Source organism: Leptinotarsa decemlineata, unplaced genomic scaffold, assembly GCF_025532065.1.
Source record: "Leptinotarsa decemlineata unplaced genomic scaffold, Ldec_3_MD MMD2_tig00026330_RagTag_RagTag, whole genome shotgun sequence".
Lineage (NCBI taxonomy): Eukaryota > Metazoa > Arthropoda > Insecta > Coleoptera > Chrysomelidae > Leptinotarsa > Leptinotarsa decemlineata.
The window spans coordinates 3943323-3971183 of NW_027412690.1; the positions used below are offsets into that span (position 1 = coordinate 3943323).

Consider the following 27861-nt stretch of genomic DNA (forward strand, 5'->3'; position numbering starts at 1 on the left):
TGAGCCATACCATGATGTGACTACCTATATATAACTTTTATATATATGTAGAGGAAATTAGTAGAGGAATAGGAGTTTTTAACGACCTTTATTATCCTCTTTCACAATCTATCGTTTCAGAGTCGAAACTTGCTTGTTTTCAGAATAAAAAAACCAGCTACATTTCTCTCTTCAAAAGTTGTATTATTTTTAAATTACTTAGACAGTTGTCAAATATTATATGAAACATATTTCCAATCAGCATTTAGTAATAATAATAACAACTATCAAATAAATTTATATTTTTAGTTACTTTCATAAGATTCTCATATAAAATTGAACACATACATATATTTTCACATTTCATAAAACTCTAGTTTAGATGCCATTTCATCTTTGATACCCATCTTCATGAGTAAATCTATCGGATCTGGTTTACTTTTCTTTTTCTTATCAAGATCTGCATGCACCAACATATGTTTCTTCAAGTAAGATTTCTCCAAGAAGCCTTTGTTACAAACAGTGCAAACATGACACTTATTTCCCTCGTGGATTCTCTCATGAACTTGTAGGTTGTAACTGTTATTGAAAGACTTTCCGCATACGCTGCACACTGAAAAACACACTGTGTCAATTTAAACTGAAGATAAAATGAATTTCTAAATTACGGGGCAATACTTCTATTGATCAATCTGTTTATTATCATCCTTATAATGGATTTAATAATAATAAATTATCTTCTTTATTAATCATCTATAGCAAGGATATAATTAATATAATAAGTAATTGATAAAATATACTGATATAAAGAGAACAGAATCTGGGATGGATGTTATTATTATCTGCATATAATTGGCATCTCATTTATTGTTTAACCCATTAAATCTTTTTCATTTCATGTCACAGTAATTTTGCTTTATGAATTATTGTTCCTATAACTTTGAATTTCATATTAATTGCTCTTTTTTTTTCTTAATTATTTTCTCATTTTTGATATTGTTATTTTTATTATATATCATTCATTTTTTATCCATTACCTTCATTATTTATTTCTAGTTTCATTTATTTTTATTACTTGCATATTATTAATATTTCATTTTGAAAAGAGAAATGAAAATTTCTGTTTTTTAGCACTTTTATTTGTAACTAACGTTACTGCAGTTTCGTCCTATACGGACATTTTCAAACTTATACAATAAACTAACAATGATTCATTACATTCGCCATTATATACCAACCACCCCTGTAGGTACTAATAGAAATAGAGGTACTTGACTTAATTGAGTACCTGAATTTACAGTTTACAATGCGGATGTGCAAATTCAAAAACTGGAGAGTAAATTTAATTGTTTTGATCATTTAACAGGTTGCACCCTGTTAATAATAATTAACAATAATTTTTCTTTACAAATTAGTGTTCTTATAATTTTGAATTTTATAGTCATTATTAATTTATTCAAAAAACTCATTTCAATTTTTCCTAATGTTTTTTTATGTTAATTTGCTTCTCAACTAACTATTCCAAATATTTCGGTATGGTTAGTTTTAGTATTTACAAAATTCAACTGTTTTGTCTACCGAATCCTTCTCTTTGATAGGAATCGAATTTTTATTGTTTCATTTATTATTATTAACTCATTTATCATCTTATTTTTATTCCACAGATTTTAAATCTGTCGACACCTTTTTAGGCAATAAAAACTGTAACAATCTCTTTCATTTACGACGTCTGATAATACACTTGTGCCGGCGTATTTTCCAATCCTCGAAGCTGTTCTTTTTGGTATGTCCTTGAGCTCTCTCAGCAATTTAGTATCTATCTCAATTGTCGCTACACGCCGTCCATTCATGGGTCTCTTCAATCTTGGGAACAGGAAAAATTCGCGAGGGGTCAAATCTGGTCAATACAGTGGCTGAGACATGATTTCGGTGTTGTTTCAGGCCAAAAAATTATGAACAAGCAAGGATGAGTGAGCAGGTGCATTATCGTGATGCAAAAGCTATGAATTGTTGTTCTACAATATCAAACATTTTCTTCGTATTGTGTCTTACAAGCGGCGCATAGCTTCAAAATAATACTCCGTATTGATGGCACGATGATGTGAAAATAATTTCTGATGCACTATGCCACAATAATAGAAGGAAACAGTGAGCAAAACCTTAAAATTTGATCTAGCTTTGCATGCTTTTATTGGTCTTGGCACTCCTGTGCTTTTCCATTGGAACGATTGGACTTTGGTGTCAATGTCATAACCATATCAATCCATATTCGTTAAATCTTATCACAACTACAAAATATCTCGCAAGTCCAAGATATCTTCGAATATGTTGCTACTGAAATAACTGCTTACAATTCTAAATTTCTTATCAGCTGTCATTATAGACCTCCGTCTACTGACAATACAATGTTCCTACCAAAAATGGATGAATTTTCAGATTTATTACTTGGAAACAAATATCAATCAATGGCATTTATTTGTGGTGACTTCAATTTCAACTTTCATCTAAATTCCAATGACAGAAACGCAAAGTACCTTCGCAATCGTCTCGTTTCATATGGATTAAATCAATGTATTTTTGACTACACGAGAATACAGGGAAGCAGTATGTCAACAGTCGATAATATTTTCTCGACCACCACTTGCCAAATTCCCCCTATTGTCATTCATCCTGATTTTTCTGACCATGCACTCCAAATTATCAAACCTTCAATTGAATCTTGCTCTATTGATGAGCCCTATTACACTCTCAAACGAGCGTTCAATGACCAAAATATTTATTATTTCAAAACATTACTGTCATGTGAATCTTGGAACTTCGTATATCTTAACATCATTGTGTTTGACACAAAATTTTCCAAATTCTACCCTTATTCCTCAATCTATTTGACAAAGCATTCCCACCTTCCTAAAGGCAAACCCTGGATCACCAAGGAAATCATCAATGAAGGTATACTTCTTCGTGATGTTTTCAATCTGAACAGAAATCAATGTGATGAAATCGTTAATGAGCAATACAAAATTATGTTGAAGAATCATAGAAAAAAAATTGACCATTCAAAAAAAAGAGTATTTCAGTAACAAATTTCTTGTAGCTGATAACAAATTTAAAGTTACCCGGAGTATAATTAAACAGAATACAACATCCAATAATATGAGAAATTGTTTTCCGAATTATTTTGAAACTGATGATGGAACTCGGGTTCATGGTGTTACTGTTGTTCCTCAAGTCTTCAATGATTATTTCATTGACTCTGTAAATTCTCTAATCAATGATTCTAAGCCTGCTGGTGAACATCATCACGATATAAAAACAGACTCTTTTTTTCTTCATCCTTTAGACGAAACTGAACTTCTTGATATCATCAAGTCCATATCGTCTAAGAACTCTAGTGGCATTGATGAATTACCAGGCAGAGTATTGTTGAATGTTGCTGAACTAATCATTGAACTACTTACGTACCTACTTAATCTCTCTTTCATTGAGGGTTCATTTCCCTCATGTCTTGAACATGCTATTGTAATTCCTGTTCACAAGAAAATTGATAAGCACTTAATCTCCAACTATAGAGGCATTGCATTGCTATCTTCATTTTCAAAAATTTTCGAAAAATCCTATCTCAACAGACTCATATCCTTCTGTAAAAAGTATAACCTACTCGCAAAGAGCCAATATGGATTCCAATCTGGTTTATCCACCCAAGATGCTACTCTTTCTTTGGTCAATCATGTTTTATCCAAATTTGAAAATGGCGAAAAATCGATCAGTATTCTATTTAATTTGTCATGTGCATTTGATACCATCAACCATCAACTTCTCCTCGATAAACTTTATGATACTGGAGTTCGCGGCCAAAAACTAAAATGGATCAAGACTTATCTGACTGGCAGATCACAATCTGTTAAGGTTAGGCTCAAATCTGGAATATATCATTCTGAAAAACGTAACATCTCAACAGGTGTTCTCTTATTCGTCAAAGACATCTCTAATATTAATCAACAACATTGTACTGTACAGTTTGCAGATGACACGTCTTTCTTATTGAGTTCTTCTTCTTGTGAAGGGTTATCTGACCTCGTACTAAATAGCAATAAATCAAATACCATTGTTTTCTCGCTTAGAGAAATGGATTGCAGTATATTGGTAAGAGCTAATACTAAATCTATTGTGCAGAAAAAATCAGTCAAATTCTTAGGGTTGAACATTGATTCCCAATTATCCCGGAATGATCATATTGACTCTATTTCTATTAAATTATCCAAGCATTGTTTTGTTATTTGGAATCTGAAATTCTGTCCCCATTAATATTTTATTAAGCTACTACTATGCCTATGTTCACTCAAGTTTAAATTATTGCTTAGTCTGCTACGGTAACTGCAGCAAATTGAATGATATGTTGATTACTCAAAAAAAGATACTAAGAACCATGTGTTTTAAAAAATATGGTGATTCTTGTAAGCAGTTATTTACCGAGTTACGAATTTTAACTGTGATATCCATGTATATTTTAAATTGTCACTTACATTAAGAATCATTACCATGAGTTTCAGAATAAAGATACTATCCGCATAGCTGCTGGTTATAGTCTCAGACAAAATTATAATCTGATAGTTCCTATACACAAATTAACATCTGTATCAAATGGACAACATTCACTAAAAAAATTTCAAATCCCATATATTTCAAAAATAGCGTTAAAAATATTCTCTACAAAAATGCCTTTTATTCACTTGATGAATATTTTCATACTGATCTGACTGCTTGACATTATGATTGTTTGCTTGTTTACTATTCTACTGTTTATATTATGCTTTTTTTTAATTGTTTTATATAATTATCTCCTACATCTGCTATTGATTCAAGTTTTTTTATGTATATTCCATATTTCATCACTTGATATTTTTCAACTCCAATCTTTACTGTGTATGTGACGATTTCCATGCTTCAAAAAAAGTCTCAGGAAAATTAAAGTATTGTATATACCGATGAATCATAACTAGGATGCCTTCAGGCGTCCAAGACGAGCATTATCATTCACATCTTCCCAACCTTATGTGAAGAGTTTGTTACCTGCTGTTAACATTTTTCTGACTCAGAGTACAATCACCGTATGCCACTGTCAACATTTCAATTGTTTTTAAGTACTAAATTCAATTTTTTACACAAAATTTGACGCAAATTATTTGATCCATTTTTTTTTCGATTGCAGAAAATTGCCAAACACGTAAAACAGTTCTAACTTTTATGCCTCTCACGATCAAACTAAAAATGATAAACATATGTTTGAGACGAGTGAACTACTATAAAAAAATCGCAAATCAAACGTACATAGCCCGCAAAATTTGAACATTACCTTATTTTTTCAAGAGACCTATTATATTGATATTTATTTAAACAATTTGGCACGTTCTGTACCCTATGAGGGTATTGTATTTTTGTACAAATGAAACCAATACTTTTCAACTTACTATAAGGCTTTGCCCCCGTATGAGTCTTCTGATGCTTGATAAGACCCTGTCGAGTACAAAAAGCTCTGGAACACTGAGTACATTTATGAATCCTGGAGTTGTTGTGCCTTGCCATGTGATTGTAAATATTGGCAACATAAATTCCGCAAATAGAGCATAGCCCTCTCATATACTGCGATTTCTGTTTTTGGCTTTTTGTATGGAGACGCATATGAATAGCAATGTTTTTGGACTTGACACCGCAAATCGAACACAGACCCTTCTTTTTTCTGTGCACAGCTTGGAGATGACTGTACATCGAGCTGATATTCTTGAAAACTTTACTGCAGAACCTGCAGGTGACCATATTAGCATTGCAGTCGTGATTACCACGAACATTATCTTTATCGAAAACGAGCAAACATTTTCGACATCGCTTACTTTTGTATTTATTCCCGTAAGTCATATTTTCCGTATGTACAGTTCGATGGCGATGTAAATGTTCAGGATTTGAAAACCTTTTAGAGCAAAATTCACAAGAGTGGAGTAAAATGTCTCTGTGCTTCAGCAGATGGCACTCGTAATTTTTTTTCACAACGAAACCTCTGTTGCACTCTTTACATTGGAACGGATATTCTTTCATGTGTGTGAGTCGGTGGATATTCAAATAGTTGACTCTGTCAAAGGTTCGGTCACACTTGTCGCAGGAAAACTTATTTTCGAAACGATGCCGACTTTGTATATGCTGCTGAAATTCTGACGCTGATATATTTTCGTCACACTTTGGGCAAGTGTGCAACCTGTTTTTCTGTTGGACAAACCTACTCGACTTAGGATTAGTAAAAAATCTTGCATTCGGGGAGACTTTTGGCACGCTTAAATAGCTTTTGAGCGATCGATGACTGTGAATATGCTCTCGAAGTTCTAATGCCGGTAATTCTACTACGCATATTGGACATGGATGTAGCTTAGGTTTCTCTTCAATCGTATCGTTGCATTCAGTTTTCAACGATTCATTTTGTTCTTGCTCATATTCTTCATTCGATTCGTTAGCTGGTTCACAAGATGGTGACAATAAATTTTCGCCATTCTGTTCACTAGCTTGTTGTTGTAAAATTTCTTGAAGGACCTGATTTTTTTGTTGTACAGAAGAGGACTTCTGAATATTGCAAACTTTCTGCTGGTAGTCAGAGGCAACCTTATTGATTTTAAATACATTTGAAGTGACAATTTTCAGAATGGATACTGACTTTTCATATTTGGACTTGAACAGGAATGCAGATTTCGTCAATTCTAGACACTTCCAACATATATTTGATGGAAGATTTGGCCCAACTTCAACCTGAAATTACATCAATTTCAATAATATTTTGATAGGTACATTTTTTACGAGGGAGCGACCTCCATTCATTGGTAGTAAAGGAATGATTGAAAATAAAACGATATCAAAAACAGCAAAAAACTCAATGGCATAGGATAGGAAATCAGAAAATATGCAAACCGAAGACACGTGTTTCTGCCAGATAGATTTGATATGATCAAATTCACTCGCTAAATTATCCTATATATATATATATATATATATATATATATATATATATATATATATATATATATATATATATATATATATATAATATATATATATATATATATATATATATATATATATATAAAATAATATATATATATATATATATATATATATATATCATATACTGGACCTGAATGTCATGCAGGTGGCTAAAGCTGCCTCATGATCACTTTAGTGATATCTCTAACTTGTGACCTGAATGGAACCACAAAATACGGCTGGCTTCTGTTGATGACTTCTTGCATTTGTGATGTTTCTGTACCAAGTGTTGCTTAACCTTGTAGTTGGCTAAACAGTAGTGATGACAACTAATCAGCCAGAAATACTTGTCAATGCTTGTCTGCAATTTGCATATTTTCTAAATTCTTTGTACATAAATTTTTCCTGATATACCTCTTTGAATAAAGATAGTCAGTAAACTAATTACTGCCAAAAAGCAAAATAAATGAACTGAATTTTGAGATAAGATGAATTAACATGAGCATAAAAATCGAAAATGATTCTATGAAGTTTGTTAATAGCCAAAGAAAAAAAAACATCTAACGCCAAACACATTACAAATAAAATTTCAGAAATTGAACTAATGAAACAATGATAATAGGTTAATGGAATATTTCGAAAAAATTTTTAGTGGCTATACCAATGCACTGAATTATGTTATGTTCATACATAATTTCTAGCAAATGATGAAAATACACATAAGGAACAAAATTTGCAAAGAGGAACAGAGAACTACTATAAGAAATAGTACGAAATCCCCAGTGAGAAGCAGAAAATAAAATGATTATATCTTTTGTAGACGTAGAAAAACCCATTTGATAGGGTATCTAACTGGACAGTCATCATGAATATATATTAGGGAATATAGGAAAAGATTATGAAAAAAATAAAATCATTTATGTTAACCCAATAACAGAAAACCCAGAAGTTTTTCAACCAAATCAAAAATTGAGGCAAAGTAAAAGTATAAACTACTTTTACACAAAACAGAATTTCAACAAAAACTAAAAGTAGCAATTACAAAACTAGATAGAAAAGATAGTGGAGCGGATTTGACACAGAATGAAAAGAACCTACTTAAAAATAGAGTTGCAGAAGAGGTGATCAAATAACTATTCATATAAGTACCAAGAATTGAGTCAAGGTCTATTCAAGTCAATTCAATTTGTTTATTTTTTCGGTGCACATGTGAATTTTTACTAATAATAAATGAAATGAATAAAGCTGGAGTTATAGAATAAGTTGCACAATGGACATACAGTAACGCAAGCATCACAATGGACATTATGTTAATGCAAGCATTGACACATATTAACATATGATCATTTCATAAATCACACACAATAAAGATTGCAAGCTTGCATTCTGCATGCACAAAACTAGAAAACTTCTGTGATTTTTTTTATTTTATCCATCTTTTGAGTTGAAGATTCGTTGTTGGGTTTACGATGTGACATTTATGAAAAAAAATGCACATTAAACTGGCACTTTATGTTTTTAAGGAATGGCTTACAATTTCATTATCCAGCTTAAGTATGTTTGAGATAATATCTATTCTTCCTCATGAATGTCGCTACTGAAAATTAATGATTGAATGCTTAAACTTTCTCAGTTGTGACATACTACCCAAGATTGATGCATGAATCTACACCAACTCAACACCAAAACCTATTAACAAGAACTTTACTTGAATATTTTACTTACTGGAATAGATGTTAACGATACCAGTGCCTGCAGTACGTTAATTGATGGGTACCCTTTTTCCTCAAACTTCATTACAGTATCCAAGGGTGAAAGATCATCTTTCTGTTTTAAACAGATTCTACAAATTTGAGTTACATCTGTGAGATCTATTATTTCATCCATTTCTACCTTCCTCGATTTGAAATAAATTGTTTTCCATCAGTTCCTTGCTAAGGAATGTCTCACTGAAGTTAAATAGTGATATTGAATTGGAAACCTTTTCTCATAAAGTAGGTATAATAGAGCATCTCAGCTGTTGAAAATTATTTCTGATTTTCAATTGGACTCCAAGTTACTGAAGAATTGAGTCAAAGATCATAAGAGTTTTAAATAGGTTTATAATTTGAAACTTCATGTCCAACATTCGCAAAACACAAATAATTTACTTTGGTTATGGAATTCAAGCCGCTTTCAAACAAATCACTGATTACTGGTAAATGGTAAACGGTAAATACGGTGATCTGTGATACCAAAAAATATTCTGTGGTAATTATAATTATAATTCATGAAATTTTGACTACAGAATTTCAACCGTATTCGGTTGTCAATAGGTGTGTTTTGTTCACACTAATTTAATTCTCTCTATAACAATTTATGGATGCAGTCGTTAGTTACTATGTGGTAGATCATCATGAAAAATGAGAAATTTTGTATTTGTAACTAACGTTACTGCAGTTTCGTCCTATTAGGACATCTTCAAACGAATAGAATAAACTTACAAAACACAACGTAAGTTATAAATAATATAAGTGGTGAAAAACATAGAGAGTTTTGATTGAAAGGGTATATTTTAAGAGATTAATTATTGGGAAAGAAAGTTTTTGGCTTTCTACTTCTCCATCTTGATAGAAAAAAAGTGGAAATCTTCCAAAGAAAGCAAGGAAGTAATCAATTTCAAAACCTAACTCTATACAAAGATATGTAAATCATGCAGAGAAGTAACTTTCAGCCACATACTGGAAGAGAAAGCCCTCCCGAAACAGTTATTTTCATATAAACATTGAATTACATGAAAGAAAATTCTTCAGAAACGAATACTTTTATATGAAGACTGAATTATACGAAAAACAATTTTCTCTATTCCGTTTGTATTCCAAACGTTGGTATGGAATCCAATCAGATATTATTAACAGAATTCCCACACAATATAATTAATGAAAGAAGTAAAATTTCACCTACATGGAATACTGTCATCCTCCACGCCAGACAGTCGATGTTTCGCCGTAAGACACTTGCCTTATCGGCTCTTTAGTAGCAAATACGGATTTAATCCATTCCGTGACAAAAAGTCATAGTTATAAACGAATTTATTGTTTGTCTTGTGTTATCCGTATTTGCTACTGAATAGCCGATAAAGCAAGTGGCTTACGCCAATAAAATGTTAATAATTTTTTTAGAAAGTGGTAATGTTGAAATGCTATAAACATCAACTCATATAGATATGTAAAAATATGATATGATTTTTCACTCTCTAAATGCAAAAATATTTGGTTCGAAAAATATTTGTTTTTCCCAAAACAACATAAAAATGGTCGAGGGTACCTTTTGACAATTGTCAATCTCAACTTTTCACCAGTTTCAGGAAACCGTGTTATATCTCACCGGTTTGTCAATAGAAACACAATAACAGTGATTTTAAAAATACCAAACCACATTTCTAACTACTATTGAAACATTCAGATCTATAAGATCTGAGTTTAATTCTTCAATTAAAACAAAACAGTTGTTTTTTTTCAAAACAACATAAAAGTAACCGTTCCGTATAACAATTACCCGTTCAAATATTAATAATATAATCCCATAGATAATGGGATTACAAAATTACAAAAATTACAAAATTATTGGTTAGTATTTTGATGTTTGGTTTACCAGTTTTCAGGAAACCGTATTTCACATTTAACCGGTTTCTCAGTAATACCACAATGGTGGTCAATATAGAACCAACAAACTACATTTCTAGTTACTTTTAGAACACATGCATGACGTCGCGTCTGTCAGTTACTGAATAATTTTAAAACCATGTAGCTCTTTTTGAGGTGAAATTGTTTCAATTAGTTGAAAGCATTCAATTTCCTCGTAGTGAAATTTCGTCAATAACGTCACATATGTCAAATATTGGAATACTTCAAAACCAGGGTTCAAAATGCGAAACTTGGAATTGAACTCACTGGTTATTGGAGAAAAAACCTAACTTTTGCTTTCTATAATTTATTCTGAAAATTCCGACTTAAATTTCAGACTTCAAACGTTGACTTGATGAATGTAACCGTTACTACGTGGTAGGAGATCATCATGAAAAAATAATCAATTGATGTAATGTTCTTATACCACTTGTATTTGTAACAAACGTTACTGCAGTTGGGTTCTACAAGGACATTTTCATTCGTTTGAAAATCTCATCATAGTATAAAACTACAGTAACGTTAAAAAGTTTCAATTTTCATGACTTTAAACATTTTCTTTTATACTACAACCTAACTTTATTTGACTTCACGACCGCCCTCAAATATGCCACGTGGATGTCGTGAAGTCCAAAAGGTGTAATATAAAATAAAGTTATGTTTGAATAAATATTGAAGTGAAAGATGGCCCCCTACGCCAGTAACCAGGATGAATATCGTCGAGATCGTCAGTTCCATAAAATATATGAACATGTATATTTGTGTTATTTTTATCCAAAGGCCTCCCGGAAAGGAGGCAACCAGTAAAAAATAAAGTGTTTTTCTTGAAAAAAGAAGGGAATGAAAAAGCTTAAGGTGGCAGCATTGCCTTGCCTTTAGCAAGATCAGCGATCATCGTCATCGATACGCCTTTGTACCCTGTACCTATGCTGTGCGACTGTACAAAGCTCCTGTTTACTATCTATGAACAGGAGAGCTTGGCCAAATGCACCCAAATGAGAAGCAAGGAATGTATACATGAGAAATATTGTTTTGTCAAATTAGGCAAATGTCAAGTGAATCGCAAATGAGTTGAATATTTTTATTTACATTTCTATTTTGTTCATATATGCGCTATGAATATTTTACCAAAGAAACGATGGCACGTCCGTACCCGAGAAAATATTGCCCGAGTTCGAAGAGACGAAGCTGCTGCTGCTGAACAGGAGAAAATAAGACAAGATAGAATAAAACTTGCTGAAAAAGAGGCAAGGAGAGCATTACTTCTAGAGAGAAGCCGTAAATTCTCCCAAATTGATACAAATGAACCAGAAAAAGAACAGGAATCTGTTGTGAATCAACATGTTAACCTCTTCGAGGACTTACAGAGAGGTACAGAAGAAACAAAACAAACGAATACTGAACATGATAAAGAAAAGAAAGAGGAACGAGAGAAGTACGAGAAGCAAATTGGTTACTTGACCTACTTGGGACAGGACACAAATGAAGCATTGGGTAAAAAAAGTTGGTACGATGTGGCACCAGATAGGTCAGATGTGAAAGGCGAGACCAATTTGAAGAGTAAAATCAGAGAAGATCCGTTACAAGTCATGCATAGATGTACTGCTCTTGGGAAGAATTCTAAATCAAATTCAGATAGTGACTTGCAGCAGTCTAGACTCCTCTGTGAAAGCTCCACTAGGATAAAGGAACAGGTGCGTAAAGGAATCAAAAGAAAACACCAAAGTGAAAGCATGGAAAGCCATACAAGTGATGAAAAAATGAAGACTTTAGAGTTATTAAGAGCGAAACGGTTAAAACGGGAAGCTGAAGAGAAGATTAAAACCGAAATGCTCTTGTTGAAACTTAAAGGGGGTGGTAAGACAAAGGAACAAGATAGAAGTAGCGAAATTCATTCTCATAAGTCACGATATAACTCTCAGTTCAATCCTGAATTGGCCAGGCAAAATTACAAATGAACTATTCTGGATCAAGATATCTAGACTACTAGAATTTGTATATGTTGCATTAATCTGAAAATATAAATTACAATAAACTAGAAATGTATATATTGTAATGTTATATTATTTTGTTTACTTATATCTATTTACTTTTGACATTTAATTTCTAGGGTGATATTGAAATTATTCATATCATGCTTTACACATAAAATGACAAAAATGTTTCATTTTGAAAGTATATTGGCATCTCTATCAAATTAATGAATGAGCAAGGATCTATTTATGAGTATTTATTATTGTCATCATTGCAAAATTTACTGCTTGTCATAAACCACCATCAAATTGGTTTTTTATTCATATAATTTGATATAATTAATGGGGAAAAATGAAATGTATTTATTTGGCCTTCATTATATGGTTTGCATTCTCAAGTTCCAACATTTCTGATGCAGTTCATTCATGATTTCCTGTCCCTGGTGTCCAAATTTTGTGATAGATTCCTACTAGAAGAATCATGAACGATGTATTGGATGAAAAATCGTTGGATATTTTTTACAATAGTTCAAACTTTTAGCATTAGTAAAATACCTTTTTTGTATTTCTTTGAAAGCCAAAGCCAAACTAATTGCTCACAGAGATGGTGCTTTTAAAAAAATTACGCTTCTCTGATTTTCAATAATTTTTATATTTTAGCTTGTGTATGTAATGAGAGCAATTAGTCTATAATTGGCTGGGTCATCCCGAGTGCCTTTTTCATGAGGTGGAATTTAGACTGATTTTTTTAGAAAATTGGAGAACAGGCCTTTGTCGAAGTATATGTTAATTACAGTTGCCACTGAAAGTTTAAATTTTGTTCACCATACTAACAATAACAAGAGGTGAATGAATGTCATTACGATGTCATCAATGACATAAGATATTTATTGACCTTTAAAAATTACAAAAATGTTTATGTGATAAATTCACAACATAATTGTGTAGGTACGTCAAGACTGAGGTGTAGATATAAAAATTTATATAAAATTTGCAAAGCTATGTAAATAAAATTTGTAAAGCTGTAAAAATGAGATAATCCTTGAAACTAAGTCCATATATGGGAAAAACATCTTCAATATTATAAAGTTGATTTACAAGAAGTGATTGTTTTAAGTAGTGTTTCAATTTTTTGTAGTGAATGTCTTCCAATCCAGCAGTATAAGGTTATATAGTTTAATGAAGTAGATAGTCAGTTTGTTTCATTATTTTAGTGTAGTTCACTAGTCTATACAATTCTGTACTTATGAATTTCACTCCCCTTAGTGTTCGCATTTTTGTTTTGGTGTATCCACAAGATGGCTTCTGTAATATATATACATGGAAGTGTTAAAATTTGCATTTTGATGAACAATGGTTTGGCATTTTGCCTTGGTCCAGCCTTAGCCATAGTTCTAACAATTTTTTTTTATTTATTAGTAACTGGTGGCACGCTGAGCTTGTGCCCCATAATAAAATCCCATACATTAAGTGGCAGTGAACCATACCATAATATACTGTTTTCAGCACTTCAATCGATACTATTTCTCTGAGATTTCCAAATAAAAATTGATTTCTGGACAGTTTTTTTGCAATTCCTGAATGTGTTCTTTCCAGTTCAGGTAGGAATATATGTGAAATCCTAGTATTTTGACTGATGAATAATTTGCTGTATTTTTTGAGAAAGTTATTTCTTTAGTTTTGTTTTTATTCAAATATAAAATATTTGCGTTGAAGTAAGCTTCACCTCCTGACAGTGTCTCACTTGACATTCTATCGATCTCTTCTAAATTCCTGCTTCTGATTGAAAAAGTTGAGTCATCTGCTTACATAAATACATCTGCGATGTCTAAGAAGGTTGGCAGATCATTCATATAGATTATAAACAATAGTGGCCCCAGGACTGAACCCAGAGGTACACCATGTTTGATTTGTATGGTCCTGGAGGTCACATTATTAGGTAGGATATGTATTGTTGTCTGTCCGTAATGAATGTTTCAATGAGTTGAAGAGCTGGTCCACGTATCCCGTATTTATGGAGCTTTTCTAATAGGATGCCATGTGAGACACTGTCGAAGGCTTTCGACAAGTCGCATAGGATTGTACATGTATGTACTCCTACGTCTAGATTTTTTGCTATCGAGTGAACTATCTCAGTAACAGCTTGTGAAGTTGATCTCAGCGATCGAAATCCATATTGGTGGTCATCGAGATGTTTTCCATTTTCCAAAAAGCTCGTTATTCTGTCTTTGATAATTACTTCAATTATTTTTGATATTATTGAAGCAATTGTTATATATCTATAATTATCACAGTTATTTATATCACCTTTTTTCATAATTGGGGTTGCTCTACACAGTTTCAGATGTGATGGAAATTCTCCCTTCTCCATGCATGTATTAACTAGGTGTGCGAGTGGTGTGCTTAGGATTTCCGGTATGAGTTTGATTATTTTGGAGCTTATGTTATATGCATCCGTAGTTGAACTATTTTTGAGTGTTTTTATCACACTTGTTATTTCTTTTGAATTTGTGGGACTCAAGAATACTGAATCTTTCACAGTTATTTTAACGAGATCATCCCCAGATTCATCCGTGAGAGGTATTTGTTTAATAATGTTATCGATTATTGTGGAGCTGAATTCACATAAGTAGATCAAACTTTCACGAGATAAAAAATCGTAATTTATGAATGAAATGTGTGTTTTTTATTATAATGTTATCCAGATTGATACTGAAGAGCCCTAAGGCAAGTGTCTTACGGAGAAACATCGATGTCTACCAGTGAGCATGACAGTGTTCCATGAAAGTGAAATTTTTATCTTCATTTAGTATATAGTGTAGAAACCCTGTGAATGATATCTGATTTAATTTCATAACGAAGTTTGGAATACAAACTGAGAAGAAAATATTGTTTTCTGTATAATTCAGTGTTCATATAAAAGTATTTGTTTTGAAATTATTTTTCTTTCATGTAATTCAATGTTTATATGAAAGTAGCTGTTTCAGGAAGGCTTTTTTTCCAGATTTGTGTCTGAACTTTGCATGATCTACACTTCTATGTATACAGTTACTTCTTTTAAAATTGAATACTTCCTTTCTTTGGAAGATTCCCACATTTTTCTGTATTAAGATGGAGTAGTAGAAAGCCAAAAACTTTCCCAAAAGTTTAGAAGACTTATTATTAAAAAATTATATTGTTATCTATATAATGAAATGAAACTTTTCACAATTTGAATACAAATCTAATGTCAAAAACACTCATAATTTTAAAAATAAAGTGAAACTAAGGCTCAATAAACCGAATGCTTTGCATAATAATAATAATAATAATATTTATTAACATCATCAAATCTAAAAATAATAACCGAGTTTAATTTTATAATAAAATACTCAATAATTACTCAGATCCTTCAATTTGATATTGACTATCATCAAATTGTGACCGCATTTCACAGGGAGCCTCAAAAGTAATCCAAATTTCATCATACACCTGTAACAGCTCTTGATATTTTCAACTTCACTCACTGTCAGATCCAGATCTAGAACCCGATCTAGATCTTGAAGGAGATTTGGAATTAGATCTCGAACGAGAACCAGATCTACTCCTAGACTTTGATCTAGATCTTGACGATGCTTTAGATGAAGATCTAGATCTAGAAGGAGATTTTGAGCCAGATCTGGATCTAGACCTCGACGGAGATTTTGAGCCAGACTTTGATCTTGATCGAGACCTAGATACAGAACGTGACCTTGACTTAGATTTTGACCTGGACCTTGATCTAGATTGGGACCTCGATTTGGAAGCTGATTTCGATCTAGATCTTGAACGTGACTTTGCTGATGAATTGGATCGGGATCTTGAACGGGATTTTGATTTCCTGGAAGATCTCGAAGAGGCTCGTGAACCTTCTTCCTTTCCGCTTCCTGCTTTTTCTCGGTTTTCCTGATCAGATTCTGCTTGACTGTCATTGCCTTGCCCTTCCTGAGTCTCTTCCTGAGTCTCCTCCTGGGTTTCCTCTACCTCCATTTCTTCGTCTTCTTCACCTGATGAGAGATTTCAATTGATTATAGGAATGATCGAAATTTGAAAAATATGTAAGGTTAACACCAAAAATTATCTTGTTAAGTCTTACCCGGAGGTTCAAGTTGTTTTTCTCTGTAGCGTTGCATCCTAAACTCATTGGCATCCATTGGTCTGTGCTTAACAATGAGCCTCGTATTGCTGGGTGCCTGGCCAATCTTCTGTCTCCTCTTACTCAGTCTTACCCTAGTTTCCAATTCGTTATAATAAATACCGTCTTGTCTAACAACAAAGAAGTAATTCTCTTCGTATCCTTTGCTTGCTTTACTCTTGACATTCCAATTGTATTCTCTAGCCATTTTATATTCATACTCCTCATCATCTTGATAGGGTATTTCATTTGCAAAATCTTCCCTTCGTTTCTGCAAGGTTTCCTCCGTAGGAAGAAAGTAGGCAACAAACTGTTCACCACTCTCATCCATGACACCCCTAAAAAACAAAAAAAACAACTCTGATTATTTATAGGTCTCTCATAAAAATGTGTCATGTGATTTTTTTTACACTTCATTTCCACACCAGAAGATTGTTTATACATTCTGTGCAGTTAAATTAATTATTATAATAATATAAAGTAGATAAAATATATGGAATACATTTTCTTGATAGCTGATCACAGAATCAATTGGCAGTTGTATTCTATGAACTTTTTGAGTTCATATTTGATTGTAGAAGAGATTAATTGTAATGATGCTCCCCATTGTTTAGACTAACGTGAACAGTTGTATGAAAAGTAACAATCGTTCTTTCAATAGATCTATTGAGATGATATCTCATTTCATCATAGCTTGCCTAGTTTAGGAGATATTACAATGTTATATATCTAAATTATGAACTACATGCTGAATAAAAAAAAGGTGAAATCTATGAAGAAAAATATTTGATATTCAATAGTAATTATGTCAAAAAACAATAAAGATAACAGCTCATTCATGGTGAATTTATTAGCTTGGGGGATATTTTCATTTACATACATTACAATCTGAATTTCGAATGTTTTACAAATGGAGACTTCTGCAGAAAAAGCAAATGATCTCTTTGCAGACAATTTTTTTATAAACATAATAGAGATAAACTCTTCTAGCAAAGAATTCAGGGGGCCTTTTCAAAGGGTTCAAAATCATTTTCAAACTGAATCAGAGATGATCCTACAGATTTGGGAAGTGCATTGTCAAATGCTCCTTCAATATCGAGAAATACAGGAACCACCATCTCATTGTTGTCAAGGGATTGGGAAATTTTCTCTACAAGGGTGTTCAATGCTAATATGTCGATTTGCCGGTTTGATAAGCATACTGGTGGTTATTCAGGGGGGATGCATATAATGTTCGTAACACATTATAAAGACTGTAGTCCAAAGAATTCTTCTGAGAAACAGAAAGCCGGTGTATATATATATATATATATATATATATATATATATATATATATATATATATATATACATATATTAGACTGAAATTTGTTTTTTAAAGCCATATAGCTATCTAAATTTCTTACCGAATCATAGCCTGTGACATTTCTTCAATTTGGGCAGGCACCTGCTTTCCCACTGGAGCTGGATCTGAATCAAAGATGACTTGAGCACAAGGATACTTCCACAGATTGAAGTCAGGATACACGGGAAGAATATCAACAGGTACCACATTCGGCTTACTATAATGTTTCTCGATAGGTATTTTAGAATCTTCAAACGTCTTCTCAATGGCTTTGATTTGTGAATCACGATCCATATACAATGTCTCATTGTTAAGAGACTTCTTGATGCTGTAACCAACTTTGGCTTCAACCTTGTCCATGGTCTGGGGCTGAAAGCGGGTTTGTTCTGTTGAAATATATTCTGTACGGCGGAGCCATGATACTGATTTAGCATGGTGTCGAGATCTTTTAGAGTCCTGAGGCGTCAAAATGTCTTCTTCTAACAGCTTCTCATCGGCTGGATCTAAATATGCACCTGGCTCAATTGCATATATATCTTTATTGATTAGATCGATGCTTACTCCTAAATCATGTTCCGTTAGCACTTCATACCGATAATTGCGTTCTAAAGAAGTGGGATTGTACTGTATGAATCTGAAAAATTTTCTCTTTACAATTCTTCACTTCAGATAAATACATGTATATCAAGTGATGAGGCTAATTAAAATTTTTGAATATGTAGCAGAATTTTGAAAAACAAATCAATTAATGAATCAGTTCAAACCCGCAAACAACGGAACACACTTATTTTCTTTCAAAGATGATTTGTAATTGATTAGTGGGAGTCTACAGTCTCTTCAGAGTTTCCAACAGATGATATAATTTGCTAATTTGAAGTCAAGTTAGCTTTTTAAATGAAATATTTATATCTGCAACTAATTAAAGCGAATTAATGGATTAAAGTACTGAAAAACTCAGAAAAAAAAGTTGTATTCCTAACTTTGCGCCAAGTTACCGAAATTTCCTTATTGAAAAATGAGCAAAGAAATATTTTCTTTTTCGAAACATTAGCACAATACTATCATTAGTTTTTCACATTTCAAAAAGTATATCACAAACTCCATACACATGATATACAATGCCACTTACCTTATCGATTCAAAAGGGTAGGATATGAACTTCAAATCGAACGGAATATCTGGTAACGTATTACAATATTTAACTTTACATATTAAATCTGACCTGAAAACAATATTGAGTTGGAATAGACATATTGAAATGAAACCCCTTACTTACCTTTTTTCCACGGGTTTTACAGGTCTTTTCTCTACACCATTGGCAGTACTTTGACCACTTTGCTGGATCGTTGGAGGCATTTTAATTCTAATATTTTTCCTTCAAACTTTCTGGAAGTAGAATATTACTACATTCTACTCAAAACAAATAGACTTATCAGTATTCTGTGCTTATTAATCTAACCATACATATACATATTTACTATTACGTCAATGAAACTGACAATTGACAAATTCCTATAGCATGGAACACTAACCAAAAAAGGGTCATACTGCTAGTGGCACCACAAGTATAATGCTAAAAGGTATTCTATACCCATACCCTATCTGTGCCCTAACTTCAAACTTTCTTTATGAGATGCCATTAACCTCTTACTATTGAACTTGTTCGATTGATGACCGTTCTCACGATAACTTATACATTTTGACAAACAAATCCTCAAATATACTAGGTACCTAAGAAACCAATAATTATTCAACTCCTATAACATATCAATATTACCGACTATTTGTCCAAAAACACTACTTGTGGATTTCTCCACTTGAGCCAAGCTTTCTAAAGCCCAAAATACATGTGGCAACGCTTAAAAGTTGCTGAAATTCTTGAAATAAATCATGCTGATCAAGAGATACGGAAGATAACTGGTCAAAATTGTACAATTCAAGTAAAAAAATATGGATTATTGAGTTAACGTAAACAGGATCTCAGGTACAGACAAGGAATTCCATATTTTGCATACTCAATTTTGGCACATGAAAATATCCTCGTCATGAGAAAACACAAAATAGAAATAAAAATTATCAAAAATTGAATAAGGTTATGGGAAAAAGTAAGCTTATAGATATACTGACGTTCAGTGAAACCAATATACAAGATGAAGAATAAAACTGTAATCTCTGACGTAGAATTATTCCAAAACAATCATTTTTTCCAATAACCAGAATTTCAATATTCTTCTCAACGCGCGTTTCGGTGTCTTCAAGAGATAAACGAAACAGTTTTCTGGTTGGTTGGTGAAACACGCGTCGAGAAGAGTATTGCATTTCCGGTGATTGAGAAAAGTGTGTGTTTTTCAATACACATTATTTATATACATTCTCTATATGAATTGATATTTATAATGACAACATAAAGAGTACTCATAAATCAGAAAATAGTAAAATCTTCTGTATCCTTGTGTTCCGTGAGTATATTCATTGGATGAAAAATATATTTTAATTTTTTCCGTAATCGAAAAACATGTCAACAATTCAATCAGTTGGTTCCTGCCAATAATAATTTCGTAATCCACTAATTAGAAAACTGTGAACCTTGGGCGCAAAATTTTGTCATTGTCTATTTTCATTTTTGTCTTCCACCCATAACGTTTCCGCTGAATGTTGCAGACGCTATTTTCTGAATGAAATTGAAGCGTTTTTCCTCCACCAATCAACTCATATATAATCTGACAGATCTGATTTTGTCCACATTAATGCCTTAGCAATTTGAAAGTTGGCATATTGTTAGGAACTAATATAATGAAATCTTAATCAATAGGGACTATTTTGCTATTTGAAATCTGTTGAATATATATCTACGTAATATATATTTCAAAATTTGACATTACATCTGATATAATTATAATAATATACTGTTAGTTTAGTTGATTCAGGGCAGCGCTTTCCGTTTTTCATCCTAGACGCAGCCAATGACAAATGACTCACTCGTTTGTAAGTGGTAAACGAAAATGATTTTTAAATTTTTCGCTTTCAATACCAGTACTAGTTCGAGGATCGTAACTCTTTCTACAGACGAACGAACCTCGTGGTATCTGCTTATGGGAAATACAGCATTCACGGAAATTGTTTCTGTACGTTACCGCTGTCAGATTTCAAAATGTAAACAAATAAGGTTGAGTGAAGGTCGATGTGCCAAAGGTGAAGAAAGTGGATTAATCCATTAATTTAACAACTACGAGCGCTAAGCGCATTCATTTTATATATCGCCACACGGTGAACGTCAAAAATTATGGATTCCATAGCGAATAATGGCGCAATCCAAGAGAACAACTGTGGTGCAAAACTTGGTCAAAACAGTATTATCCAACCACTGTTAACGGATTTATATCAAATAACAATGGCTTATGCCTACTGGAAAACGGGAAAAACCGAAGGTAATGCAGTGTTCGATTTGTATTTTCGAAAAAATCCATTCAGTGGCGAATTCACTATTTTTGGTGGTTTGGAGGAATGTTTGAAGTTCCTTGAAAAGTTTCGATATTCAGACAGCGATATACATTATCTCAGGCAAATATTACCAGCCTCAGTTGAAGAAAGTTTCTACGAATACCTCAAAACACTTTCGGCTGAGAAAATCAAATTATATGCTGTGAAGGAAGGGACTGTTGTGTTTCCTCGTGTCCCACTGATTAGGGTAGAGGGACCCTTGATAGTTGCTCAACTGCTCGAAACCACACTGTTGAATCTTGTAAACTATGCTAGTCTTATGGCTACAAACTCTGCAAGATATCGCCTAGCAGCGGGAAAATTGAAACTTTACGAATTTGGCTTGAGGAGAGCGCAAGGACCAGATGGAGGCCTTTCAGCTTCTAAATATTCATATATTGGAGGTTTTGATGGAACAAGTAATGTATTAGCGGGAAAACTGTTCAACATTCCTGTGAAAGGTACTCATGCTCATTCATATATCACATCATTCAGTAGTCTCGAGGAACTTAATACTAGGCTGCTGACCCCTAGTCAAGGCGGAGGTCCTAAGGATTTTGTAGAGAGTGCACTGAAGTGGAGAGAAATCATTGCTTCTCTGTTCAATATTGTTTTATCCGAAGTAAGCGATGGAGAGTTTGCTGCTTTTATATCCTTCGCAACAGCTTTTCCCAATGGCTTCATGGCACTTGTTGATACTTACGACGTTAAACGCAGTGGACTTCTGAACTTCTGTGCTGTTGCACTTGCTTTGAATGATCTTGGCTACAAAGCTTTGGGTATCAGGCTGGATAGTGGGGATCTAGCTTACTTATCCAGAGTAGCGAGAGATTACTTTCAGAGAATCAGTTGTGAATTCAAGATACCTTACTTCAAAGATTTGGCAATAATGGCTTCTAATGACATCAATGAAGAGACTATTCTGAGTTTGAATGAACAGGGGCATTGTATTGACTCCTTTGGTATTGGAACCCATCTAGTTACCTGTCAAAAGCAACCTGCCCTTGGTTGTGTGTACAAGTTGGTGGAATTGAATGAAGAACCTCGCATAAAACTGAGTCATGATATGGCCAAAGTCACTATTCCAGGTAAAAAGAATGTTTTCAGATTGTACGGTAACACTTTTTCCTTGATAGATTTACTGCAAAGATCAGATGAAGATCCACCGATAGTTCAGCAGAAAGTGCTCTGCAGGCATCCTTTTGAAGAATCTAAAAGAGCTTATGTAATACCATCGAAGGTGGAGAACTTATTGGTCTTGTTCTGGAACGATGGTAAAATCTGCCAGCCCTTGCCGAATCTTCAAGAGATTAAGGAAAATGTCAACAACTCCCTGAAGATTTTGAGGCCTGATATCAAAAGAAGCTTGAATCCAACTCCCTATAAAGTTTCAGTGAGTGATAACTTATATCATTTTTTACACAAGTTGTGGCTAGACAGTGCTCCCATAGGAGAGCTATCTTGATATGCCTAATATTTAACATTTAATTTTTTAAATTCCTTCTGGTAAATGTGGTACAAAGTTTATTCAAGCAAAAATACGAATAAGTATGAGCCATGAAAAATCTTCTGATCTACTCTTTTGGATTGAATTTTCAGTATTGTTTTTTATTTCTTTCAAATCTTCTACATTTATTCAAAGTCTTGTGGATTTTTAGGACAACATTCCTTTATACTTCTGTAGTCGATACATCTTTTTATATCTATTTTGTATTTATATTTACAATAGCATTTTGAATGGTTTTTGGAACAATCAGTATCAGTAGTATACTGTCAATCAGTTATTTTTTTTATAAACCACATTTTGACAAAATACCTATGTGATTTAAACAATTGGTACAACTCAATAATAATAAAAAAAACAATAACAATTTCTTTAATTATTTTTCAAAAATTTCTAGCTATATTTTTTTTCAAAATTCCTGGTGAAATGAATCTGTGAAGGGAAATCCCATCTTTGTTTCTGTAGGGAAATCCCATCTTGGTTTCTGTAGGTAGGGGAATCCCATCTATGTGTAGAGGCATCTCATCTTTGTCTGTGCTGGGAATCCCTTGCTATCAAAGTGGATTTCATGAAAATAGGCAGGGGATTCACAGAGATTTTATGTTTTCAACAATTAATCTGGGGAATTACCTAATGAAAATATTGAACTATTTAAGGTATAAACATTGCATAATTACTGATTTGAAACTAATAATACCTTAACTTTTGAATTTACTCCGTATTCAATCCAAATTTGTAGCAAAATTCAACAATAAACTAATTTTTATTCTATTTGTATTATGATTAATCAAAAACATTAAGTATCTTTCATTCATATGCTTTGAGATTTCCCATAAGAAAACTATAATATACATTTTTGATCATCGAAAAAAAACCTTGATTTGAACAATTACAGCGTATAGGAAGCTACAAAAATGAAGAAGTGAAGAGTCGATAACTTGAAATCAATTCAAAATTCGACAGTTTGCTTTTGGGACATCTACAAACGTCTTTTGTTATCTCCTTTCAGATCACTGAAAGTGCTTTGTTCCAATCCAAAGCTAGTTATATTAAAACTATTAGGTAAGTTATTGTATTTTAAGTTAAGAAGGGGTATACTTAAATAGGTTACTTTTGTTACAAGTGACAGGCTCTTTCATTTGAAAAACCGAAAACAGGGTAAATATGCAAGAGCGGCAGTTTTTTCTGAAATACCACGGCAACATATCACTATTTGTATTGAATGATCACAGGGAATTTGAATAACTGAAAACAATTGGAAGAATTTGTATGCCTCTATTAATCATATTTTGGTATTCTATAGATATAAACTGGTCTCTTTTATCTACCTGGTAAATGAATTATTATGATTAACACTGGAAACTGCTTTTTCCATTTGCATTTTGAGGCTACAAATATTCTAATTTTTCATGAATTGCTTACTTTTACAGCGGCATGTCTCTAAATTATGTATTTCAAATATCTCCTCAAACACAAACTTATCTGATAAAAATACCTTCCAACAATATATTTCTGTTCAATATTTATAATTTCAAATAATGAATATAGGGGTTCTTTCCATTATTACAAAATTCCACCATTCAATTCTGTTTTTGAGGAAGATAAATAGGGTTGATTTTATTGAGGATATTTGAAATAGACAAAAATAATTCAATTGTTCAATTATTCCTGGGTAAACTCATATAGGTAGATGAATGCTTACTTTAACAAATAATTTTTGGTGGCGCCACTGACTTGCATGAGAAACCCATATCAATTGGGAATTAAGAGGAATATAAAACAACAAAAAATGGTAAACCTATCGAAAAACAATTACAATTTGTTTTTTGATATTGTTTTTGATTCCTCTAGGACATTGTCCTGGACTCGAAACGATATGATAAAATGCTTTCAGTTTTCCAAACTTGAAGCTTGGGATGAATCTTGTAAAGATTTTAGAGTAAGCAATAATGAGCAATGGAAATATTCTTTCTTTTCCTGGACAGTGAATATATTTTATAAGATAACCTGCTTGTTTCTGCCATGGTCACAAACTTGTAAGTGCCTCATTCACGCAAAAATTTTGAAATAAGCTTAAGAAAGCTAATTTTGAGATATTCACAATAAAATTTCTACCAATTTGAGTAGCACATTGAAATATTTGCACAATATAAAAAACGTTATTTTGGACTAAACGGATATATTAATGAAGTAGCAGCAATTTTTGTAAACACTTTCTAGACATTTTTCAGATATTGTTAGAGAAATTATGTACTTCTAGTTTAATTTGTGAGAGTAGATTTATATAATATACGCTTTAATAAATTTTAGGAAATTAGAGTTCAAAAAACTCTTTTCCCAACATATGTTTTATGAGATCTTATACATAAAAATAGTCTTTTCTTAAGTTACAAGAAACATGCAAATGTAGAGACATTGACGCATCCGTCCAAGAAATAAATAAATATAAACAAGTAACTTTTTCCAAGATAAGATGGCATTTATTAGAATAGTGATGAAGAAATGGTTTGGGTATATTTGATTTGTTGTTAGGGAAGAAGATATGAAAAAATGAGCAACATTTTCTGAAATTTCAATCTCTGATCCAATATTCTTTGTTTCTTAGTTTTTCAATTGCCTGATTTGCTAATGTTACAAGCGATCTGTTGACTCAAAAACACGAATAAAAATTATTGTTGCACGAGACGTTCATCTTGTGATACTAGGAGAGATATAAAATTTTCAACTACTATGAAATCTTGAATATATGTTTGCTTATCTAGCAAAAAATCTATTGGTGAAAATTTGAAATGTAGTATGAGCTGTTCCTAATTACTGTCATTTTTAAACGTTTATTTTTATACATTTCCAATAATTTTAAAGTGACGTAAACTAGTTTTTTTACTGTGGTTCTTGGTTAACCTATTCTCGTTATTCATAAAACATAATAAATATAGAGGACACTTTCAATTTGTTACCTTATTGATGTAATAGATGACATCGAATTAAACTGTTTGACTTTTGAGAAACCATGAAAAAAAAACTATGAAATTTTCGAGGTGATTATTATTGAATAATTAGACGAAAATACACTTTAGAAACATGCAAATAGAGTAATGACCTCATACAGTTGGCTCCCAACAGTTGTAATAGAATTTCTTGTGTAATATTGTACAGAGCTATTTTCAATTTGAAACTGAAATTACTCCTCACTTCGAGAAATTTCCTAAAAAAATAGATTACTTTGAAACTAAAATAATTTCACCTTCATGAGACGTAAAATTGTAGAATAACTTTTTTTTTTCTTTTAATGGTCATCTTTCATTTTGGAAAAATAACAAGAAAAAAAAGGATGAAAAATGTGTAGTTGAACATGAAACCCATAGACAAAAATATGTAGGTCAAGATCAAATGTTGAAAAAATATGTAGATCAAGATCAAATGTTAAGCTAAATTGTGGTAATTATTTTTAAATTCTACTAGATGAAGCAATACGAAATATGAATATTAATAAAAAAAAGTTGCTTTGAACTATTTTGTTATAAATATGATGAACGCCACAATTTTTGTGTTCTCATTTCTGTTTATTTGTATCTTGAAGCGAAATAAAAAAAGATTTCATGTGATATTTTTCAACAAAAGTTTGTATTACCCAAAATTATTGGTATTTTATGAATATATTGGAAAAACTGTGGTTTTGAGAAAATGAAAGAATAAGATCTTATGTCAACTTTGAAACTGCTTAAAAAATAGTTATAAGAGGAGGAAAGAATTGAGAACCTCTCTAAATATGAATTTGTATCAGAAATTCTGACACACTTGTTGCTCATTTTTTTCTATGGACGTCTGTTTTTACAAAACATTGATTATTTAATGTTACCCTATTTTTTTATTCTTTGCTCATCGGTTTTAGAAATTTTATTTGTAAAATTACGTCCTGAACAGGCAACTGAATAAGTATGACCTATATTTGATATAGAAATATTTATTATTGTTATTTGACCTTGGTTTAAATTGTCTTGCCTCCAATGTTTAGTTTAAGTACATAACTGAATGATTCACTTTTCATGAAGCGAATCGATGTGTTTCATTTACTCTAAAAATGATTATTAATTCCATAAATTTGTATAATTTTTATTTGAAATATACCAAAAATTTGCTTGTTAATTTTGTTTTATATTTAGCTTTGTTGAATTTATATTACTGTTACTTAGGTTTAAGTTTTGAAAAAATTCTTACTTTTGTATTGGTGTATTCTTACATTCCTCACCCAATGTATTGATTGTAATGAGGAAAATATTGAAATAAAGGAATGGTTTATTTCACAGAAACAATTATTTCTTTGAATCTTACCATTAGATGACCTCAATTAGATCACTTACATATGACAACCCTCAGAAGTTGGGATTTGTGTGACCTAAGGATTATCAAGGTCTTCCCATTTAACATTCAATTCCAAGAAAATTATCACCATTATTAAAAAAAAATATTATTTAGTAGAATAAAGATGGGGATGTGTAGTCACACACTGTAGGCCATTATATACAGAAGGAACAATTGCTGTGGAAAGTAACTCAAATTTTGATTGATGTTTATGTACCAAGCATACATTTTGTAGCACCAACAATGCAATGCTTACCAGAAATGATGTTCATAGGCGATTGAAGTTTAGTGATGAAATGAGCCTCTAGAACAATAAAGAAGTACCCTGCAATTTCTGTAAACTGTTTTTAACTTTCATTTTGTAGAAAGTCTAGAAGAGT

General features: G+C 32.2%; 4 protein-coding genes across 6 annotated transcripts; 2 read left to right on the top strand and 2 right to left on the bottom strand.

Annotated features, from left to right (window-relative positions):
- Positions 1 to 264: 264 nt before the first annotated feature.
- On the bottom strand, positions 265 to 9306 carry LOC111512021 (uncharacterized). Of its 2 annotated transcripts, none has more exons than XM_074182855.1 (3): positions 8725 to 9306; positions 5448 to 6768; positions 265 to 604 (listed from the first exon to the last, which is right to left on the bottom strand). In XM_074182855.1, exons 1-3 carry the CDS (start codon positions 8884 to 8886, stop codon positions 336 to 338), a joined length of 1752 nt encoding a protein of 583 aa, XP_074038956.1. In that variant the 5' UTR covers positions 8887 to 9306; the 3' UTR covers positions 265 to 335. The 2 variants fall into 2 exon arrangements, with proteins under 2 accessions (XP_074038956.1, XP_074038957.1); XM_074182856.1 differs by having other exon boundaries at positions 265 to 592; positions 8725 to 9301.
- Positions 9307 to 11596: 2290 nt separating this feature from the next.
- On the top strand, positions 11597 to 12725 carry LOC111512022 (leukocyte receptor cluster member 1 homolog). Its single transcript, XM_023168109.2, has one exon. It carries the CDS (start codon positions 11780 to 11782, stop codon positions 12620 to 12622), a length of 843 nt encoding a protein of 280 aa, XP_023023877.2. The 5' UTR covers positions 11597 to 11779; the 3' UTR covers positions 12623 to 12725.
- Positions 12726 to 15846: 3121 nt separating this feature from the next.
- On the bottom strand, positions 15847 to 19625 carry atms (RNA polymerase II-associated factor 1-like protein antimeros). The gene is made up of 5 exons (XM_023168107.2): positions 19412 to 19625; positions 19265 to 19357; positions 18197 to 18769; positions 16752 to 17128; positions 15847 to 16662 (listed from the first exon to the last, which is right to left on the bottom strand). Exons 1-5 carry the CDS (start codon positions 19489 to 19491, stop codon positions 16136 to 16138), a joined length of 1650 nt encoding a protein of 549 aa, XP_023023875.1. The 5' UTR covers positions 19492 to 19625; the 3' UTR covers positions 15847 to 16135.
- A 1485-nt stretch (positions 19626 to 21110) lies between these two features.
- Positions 21111 to 27432, top strand: LOC111512018 (nicotinate phosphoribosyltransferase). 2 transcript variants are annotated; one of them, XM_023168104.2, is made up of 2 exons: positions 21111 to 23008; positions 24129 to 27432. In XM_023168104.2, the coding sequence occupies exons 1-2, from the start codon at positions 21419 to 21421 to the stop codon at positions 24183 to 24185; spliced, it is 1647 nt and encodes a 548-aa protein (XP_023023872.2). In that variant the 5' UTR covers positions 21111 to 21418; the 3' UTR covers positions 24186 to 27432. The 2 variants fall into 2 exon arrangements, with proteins under 2 accessions (XP_023023872.2, XP_074039082.1); XM_074182981.1 differs by having other exon boundaries at positions 21111 to 27432.
- The last annotated feature ends 429 nt before the right edge of the window (positions 27433 to 27861 follow it).

Excerpts from the sequence above, each read along its gene's own strand:
- atms (XM_023168107.2), bottom strand. The coding sequence starts at position 19,491 with ATGCCTCCAACGATCCAGCAAAGTGGTCAAAGTACTGCCAATGGTGTA. Across the intron at positions 18,770-19,264 it reads TACCCTTTTGAATCGATAAG|ATTCATACAGTACAATCCCA; the intron begins GTAAGTGGCATT and ends AAAATTTTTCAG. Across the intron at positions 17,129-18,196 it reads ATGTCACAGGCTATGATTCG|GGGTGTCATGGATGAGAGTG; the intron begins GTAAGAAATTTA and ends TTTGTTTTTTAG.
- LOC111512021 (XM_074182855.1), bottom strand. The coding sequence starts at position 8,886 with ATGGATGAAATAATAGATCTCACAGATGTAACTCAAATTTGTAGAATC. Across the intron at positions 6,769-8,724 it reads TATCGTTAACATCTATTCCA|GTTGAAGTTGGGCCAAATCT; the intron begins GTAAGTAAAATA and ends ATGTAATTTCAG. Across the intron at positions 605-5,447 it reads TACGGGGGCAAAGCCTTATA|TGTGTTTTTCAGTGTGCAGC; the intron begins GTAAGTTGAAAA and ends AAATTGACACAG.
- LOC111512022 (XM_023168109.2), top strand. The coding sequence starts at position 11,780 with ATGAATATTTTACCAAAGAAACGATGGCACGTCCGTACCCGAGAAAAT.
- LOC111512018 (XM_074182981.1), top strand. The coding sequence starts at position 21,419 with ATGGATTCCATAGCGAATAATGGCGCAATCCAAGAGAACAACTGTGGT.